We start from the raw sequence: 6,650 nt of genomic DNA on the forward strand, positions 1-6,650 counted from the left end.
CTATGCATAATTCATTTGTATAATTAACCCTTACTTTCCTAAATTATTGTGTGTTATGTGTACTACTGTGCTTTAGATGCTGGTACAGGGAAACGTCTCGTTTGACAGTATGCATGTTTAAAGTTAAATGACAATAAACTTGACTTAACATGAAACAAGTGGCAGGTGACTCCTGTTAGCTGGATAGAGACTGGGAGGAGACAGCATGTGCAGGCCTGACAGTTCTTATGTTTCTGGCTTGCCAACAACTATTCATACGATCTACTTGAACTTTCCAACTGTACAAGCAAATGTGACTTCCATATAATAAAGGCATCTACAATAACAGGTACTGACTAGTAAGATGACATGAATAGCAATCTGGAAGACTTTGTTGCTCACAAGGTTGATGTGAGGAGCCCCAGTCTCCATATGGGTACCATTTCACTGTACTTGGTAAAAATTTTCCCTCGTTTCTCCTTCAACATATGCTACCTTTCCACACGAAAGCTGATTAATGTGTTGCTGGTTCAAGACAAAGCATCTGTCACTGGTTTGACACTTCTGTGCACGGTATACTGTTGTGCACAGTAGGTGATCTTTCACATGTCCCCGGCCGTGACATGGATGAATTCAGTTGCATAAAAGCTCACTGCTGCGATAATTTTTATTCATGGGAGGACACTTCCTTGTCGAAGCAGCTATCTGCTGGGTCACCCTGGAACATATGGCAGAGCTCAGTAAGAACTTCTCTGACAAAGAGAAGACAGCTCTTCACCTGCCATGCCAGTTTAAGATCACCAGGGTCTGTAAGTGCAGCTCCCAGGCCAGTAACATCTGAAGGGATAATTCTTCAGGAGTCATTTTACCTGCATTTATTAACCTTTATGAATTTGCCTTGCTGATTTAGATCCTCAAACACAACAATATCACCTAAAGAGGTTCCAACCTCTCCCCATCCTAAATGTTTGCAGCAACAACTGTGTGAAAAAGCAGTGAATTCTGAAGTAGAAACATTCTACAGTGATAGAAATGAATGTTGGGAGCTAAATAGATTTAACTGTTAAATCGACTTAAAAAGAAGTTTTAAACTTTATTACAACAAACAAGTTTTGGGGATTAATTATCCAGTATGCCAGTCTAGTCATTCACCCAATTGAGTTAGGCCTCCCCCAAACCATGCAAGTTTCAGTTGGGGACCTCACTAATATCATTCCTTCTCTTTAAGAGGGCCCTTGCCCACAAAAAGTACAACCTCATATGTATTCTCAACAATTGCAGCAAATTTCAAAGTTTGCATCTCGTTGACATTATTTCAACTGTCTCTGTTAGCCACTGGATGACACCCACTGCAACCAGCAAGACAGCTGCCTCCAAGCAGTATTTCCAATTAATGCCATCACATGTCATTGACAAGTTCTGCCTTAGCTGTGCAGAAAGAAACACCAGACAGTAATAAAAGAGTTTAATAATTCCAAGTGTTTCATATCACCAATAACTTATATTTGGGTGGAAATTCCTAAATATGAAAATTATTACCTGCAAAAACTACCTTGAAAGTAACTGTTTCATTACCAATTTTGGATAACTGCATCATGGATTTGTTTTATTCTGCCACAACTCAATAATCGGAATATTTTCTACAGACACATCAACATTTGTCATATTGACATATTTCTGTCAGATCTGTCATGCATCTTATTTAATTGCTATAATATCAACATTACTGGCTAATATAAAATACATTTTATTAAAATGTAAATTTTGGTCATTCTAATTAGCATCTAGAACAGTATAGCACTGGACAGGCCATTCAGCCCATGATGTTGGCCCAATCTAAATGTCAATTTATAGTAAATGCCCCCCTCTCATCGATTACTCATACCCTCCATTCCTTTCATATTCATGTGTCTATTTAAAAGCCTCTTAAACTCCACCAAACTGCTTGTTTCCATGACTACACCTGGTAACCTATTCCAGGCACCTACCATTCTCTGCATTAAAAAAAAACTTGCCCCTCACATTACCTTCAAGCTTCTCCCCATAAACTTAAAAAATGGTGTTTGTCATTTCTATTCTGAGGAAAAGATTCTGACTATCTATCCTATGCCTCTCACAGTCTAAGAAAACCTCGAACAGATCACCTACCAGCCTCTGACTCCAGGGAAAACAAGTGACGTTTGTTCAATTTTTCCTTATAGTTCACAGCCTCTAATCTAGGCAATGCCTTGTTAAATTGCTTCTGCATCCTCTCCACAGTCTCCAGTTCTTTTCTATAATGCACACAATACAGCAAGCACAGAGTGACTAAAGATTTATATAATTGCAACAAATCTTCCTCACTTTTACACTCTACATCGCTACCAATGAACACAGGCATGTCATACACCTCCTTTACCACTGTCTCCTCTTGCATAACCACTTCCAGTGAACTATGGGCCTGGACCCCAAGATCCTTCTGTGCCTCCATGCTATTAAGCAGTCTACCATTAACACTCTCCCTTCCTTTGATCTCCTGAAGTACAACTCACACTTGCCTGGATTAAGCTCTATCTGCCACATTTTTTTGCCCAGATCTGTGATAAATCAATATCCCGCTTGTTAATCCACCCATCCTTATTTTCATCCAAATCATTGATATATATTACAAACAACAGAGGTCCCTGCACCAATCCTTGCAGCACACCACTTATCAGGGACCTCCAGCCAGAATAAGATCTGTGTGTGTTGCAGAACTGGCTTGAGCATTAGAAACCAAAACTCTTTCTGGGACATCTGAATAAGATCTTTGAAATGATACACACTCTTGTTATAAGATACACACTAGTTCTCCAGAGTGCGTCCTTTTATCTTAGCTTACATTCTGCAATGTAATTTCAAAACAAATTATCCAAAAAAGATAAGCTTTCTTTATTGTACTATTAAGAATGTTTTGTTGTCCCACTCTATCACAGTGTCTTTCGGAGGACAGTAATCAGTGCCAAATTATTTGAATGATTTATGTTGTATAAAAACCCTCACTGGAAAATAAGTGCAACTCACTGAACAGCCAGAGACAGAAATCATGTCCAAACTGTGGAGTGAATTTAATTAATATTCTCTCTAGGTCAAGATGCTATGCTCAGAATCAGAATCATATTTATTATCACTGTCTTATATGAAGTGATTTTGTTTTGTGTTCTGTGGCAGCAGTACAGTATCAGAGTACATATTTATTTTTAATACCGTCACTATTTAAATACAACTTGGCAAGAAGAAACATCTTTTAATAAATTCTTTTTCTAAGGACAGCATTTCTGGGAATCCTTTTTGAACATTTAGTCCCTGGGTGAGTTGAACTCTGCAACAGGAAACTTAGAATTTTCCGGGAAACAAATGTGCAAATATCAGGACTAAGTACCATGTCCAGAAGCATACTGATAGCCAGAGTTTAATAACCTCGGCTCATTTCAGTTTGGAGACTCTTTAAGCACCAATGCTTTATTTGTGCTTATAAGTCACACTGTTGTGTGAGGAACATGAACAGCACAAGAATAGCTTTTAACAGGAGCTGAATGTAAGAAGGAGAATATGGAGAGTATGGGTTGCTAACCGATTTCTTCTTCCTTATGGCTAGTTAATTATTGCTTCAAACCAAACTGCTCCTGTTTTCCTTTCATTTCCCCAGTAATTGAATGTTTTTTTTTAAAATCCAGTTGGAGTGGATTATTCATATTTACCAAACAGGCACCATTAACTTGTCAATGTTGTGGGACTTGTGTTATCTGACAAAAGACATCATAAAAGTAACCAGAGCATTTAGATGGTAAATCTCCCAAGAAACAACATGCTGTATTAAGCCTCAGAATAAGAAGGGTTTTGCCAGCAAACCAGGAAGGTGAGGTTGGGGATACAAGTGGAGGGTGAATGGCCAATGCATAGTGAGTTGACATTTTACTGAGGAACCTTCATTACTTCCGTGTTACCTCTAATTAATGAATAGTCACAAATAAAACTGCTGATGAGGGCACTTTTTAAAGTATTTGTGCAAAGACAGAATGAAATAGTACAGTTATTGGATTTCTTGGCAGAAGGTATTTTTAGAGACTTGCTGACAATTCACAACAATGAAGACGCAAAATGTGAAACAAATAGCAAAATGCAGGTAAAATAGACAGTGAAGTAATGGGGTTGTTATGACAAATGGTTGCACAAATTATCCGCATTTGGCATTATTGACTTCTCTTTTCCTGAATTTCTGTTAATTACACTAAAATTTCTCTGCAGCTATCTTGTACTGCCATTCACAAACATAATCATCAGGTAATGCATTTTAAAATACATTTACATTAAAGTTACACATTTGTCTTCATCGTTAAGGCTGCAATTCAAGAAGTGGCAAAATAACAGAAAAGCACCTTGCATTCTGGAGTCTTGCATTGCTGGACTTGCTCAAGCAGGCCAGCTCACATCAGGCTGATTTACATGAGCAATATATACCTTGCCTTACTATCTTTTTATTTTAGTTTGTCAGTTCCTTCTCCACACTTCGATGTATTTTTCAGTCTCTATTCCCTTCAAGTTTTGCTTTTTATTTTTATTGCTTTATCTTCATTTCTTGATGCCATGATTCCCATTTATCTTGGTCTTTATTTTTGATCTATTTTGCAGGCAGTTTAGGTGTCTCTATTGTTCAATGTTCTGTTTTCGCAATCTGCAATTCACACTTTGTGTACGCCTTGTTTTTTTCCAAGCATTCCTTCCGATCTCTGTGCTCCTGCTTTGGATTATTCTCCACTCACTGTTGCATTGAAGCCACTCACAATCTTTTACTTTCTGCCTCTTTTTTTTCTCAGTCCCTCTTCTAGCAGGTCAAAGGTAATTTTCACATTTACTCCCAGTGTAGATATGAAGCTAGTGCAAGATTTATGTCAGTATAATTATTTCTCTCCATTTTAGTTTGTTTCCTCAAATTCATTATTGTTTGCCTCAGTACAGCACTCAGTAATTTCCACATTTTATTGGACACTTATCCATTGCTATGATATACTTAGATGAAAATCAGAATTCCTGACGGGTTCCAGATCTGAAACATTCACCATTTCTCTTCCCACAGTGCTGCCTTAACTGCTGAGTATTTTCAGCATTTTCCACTTTTATATTTTTATCTTGGGTTCAGTTAGTATATCATGCTGCATGGACAATAATCATCACCAGTCTATCACCTCAGTTCTTTCAGTTCAAGTGCACATTTCTAGTAGTATAATTTCTTCACATATAAACATCTGTCCGATTATATCACCCCTCCAATGTGATAATTTCTCATTATTTATCATCAGTGCGCAGCACATCTAAATTCTGTTTTGATTCGATCTGTTTCTTACAGAATATAACTTGTTTGCAATATTTCCTGTAAACAAACTTGTCTTGCACGTCTGTCCCCATAACACTCCTTGTTGCCAATACCTAGCAGGTTGAAATCTATACGTCAATGTTTCTCAACAGAATAACCAAGAATGCTTCTGCCCAGTGCAGTTCTGTGATTCTCTCAGTTCAGAGCATTCACAACGTGCTTCCTGGGTTCGTCAACATGTAGCATGTCCTAATGGATATTTGTTTCTGTTGAGTACAGATACTTGCTCTGTGCAAATGTCAAGATTTCTCTTAACACATAACACGGCCCTATTCACGATTTCTCCTTTCCGTAATCCTGACCGTTGGAATTTCTGTCAAGTACTGTAGCTCTCAACTGGTCTAAGCGCCTGTGCACCCACCATTCCTTTCTGATTGTGAAATCTGCCTCTGTTTAACTCTGCCTGGCACAGCTTAAGACATTCATTTTCTTTCCTTACAAAGCTATTTATCTACCTTTTGGTAGCCCTGCATTCTGTTACATGCAGTTCTTAATTTCCCGAAAATTCCCTGTTCCTGCAACCTTGTAAGTTACTCTCCAGTCCGTTGGAAATTCGCTATTGATTTTCAGTTGTTCTCAGCCCCTTTCTGACCCCGGCTCTCCTGCTTTCCTCCCGTCCCGGCTCGCCAGGGTCCTATGCCCAATCTCCTGTGAAGGAAGTGGTGTTGCTTACCGCTGTCCAGCGCCCACTTGCAGTCCCACTCGCCGTCGGGAAGCAACCCGGCTCGAAAACACCTCTGCCAGAGAGAGAGAGAGAAGTGGCTGTCGGCGGTGACCCAGGCGGGACTCAGCAAGGCCACCACGTCCAGGCAGAGTGAGATGACCACGCACACCAAGCCGGTCAGTTTGAGCGGAGTTACCGCCGTCACTTGGCTCTCCTCGGTTGTTGACATCATGCAGCCGCCGGTAGTCAAAGCGCGAAGCTCTGCACCTCGCACCGAGCCCTGTGGCTGGCGCCTCGCTCAGTCCTGTTCACAGGCTCTCTCTCTCCCCACTCCTCCCTCCCTCCCCTCTCTCTCTCTCTCTCTCTCTCTCTCTCTCTCTCTCTCCCCCTCCCTCCCTCCCTCCCTCCCTCCGATCTTTCCTCACTAGATCTCTCGGACTTTCTGCAGTCAACGTGTGAGTCATCTCCTTGCTGGGAAAGCGCCGAACGTCAACACCTCCCCCTTCCCACCCTCTGGCCCTGACGCCTCTTCCCAAACATCGCTCTGCGTTTCGAAATGCTTCCCTATCCCCATTGGTGATTATTCCCTGCCCAGCTCTTTTTCCCCAAACATGC

General features: G+C 40.4%; 1 protein-coding gene across 1 annotated transcript in view; it reads right to left on the reverse strand.

Annotated features, from left to right (window-relative positions):
- tmem47 (transmembrane protein 47) overlaps positions 1–6,382 on the reverse strand; it is a 33,460-nt gene extending 27,078 nt beyond the window's left edge. The window contains exon 1 of the mRNA XM_072260569.1: positions 6,045–6,382. Within this exon, the coding sequence (XP_072116670.1) occupies positions 6,045–6,267 (223 nt within the window). The 5' untranslated portion in view covers positions 6,268–6,382. The remainder of the gene's footprint in view (positions 1–6,044) is intronic.
- Between the last annotated feature and the right edge of the window lie 268 nt (positions 6,383–6,650).

Source organism: Mobula birostris, chromosome 6, assembly GCF_030028105.1.
Source record: "Mobula birostris isolate sMobBir1 chromosome 6, sMobBir1.hap1, whole genome shotgun sequence".
In the NCBI taxonomy this organism is placed as follows: domain Eukaryota; kingdom Metazoa; phylum Chordata; class Chondrichthyes; order Myliobatiformes; family Myliobatidae; genus Mobula; species Mobula birostris.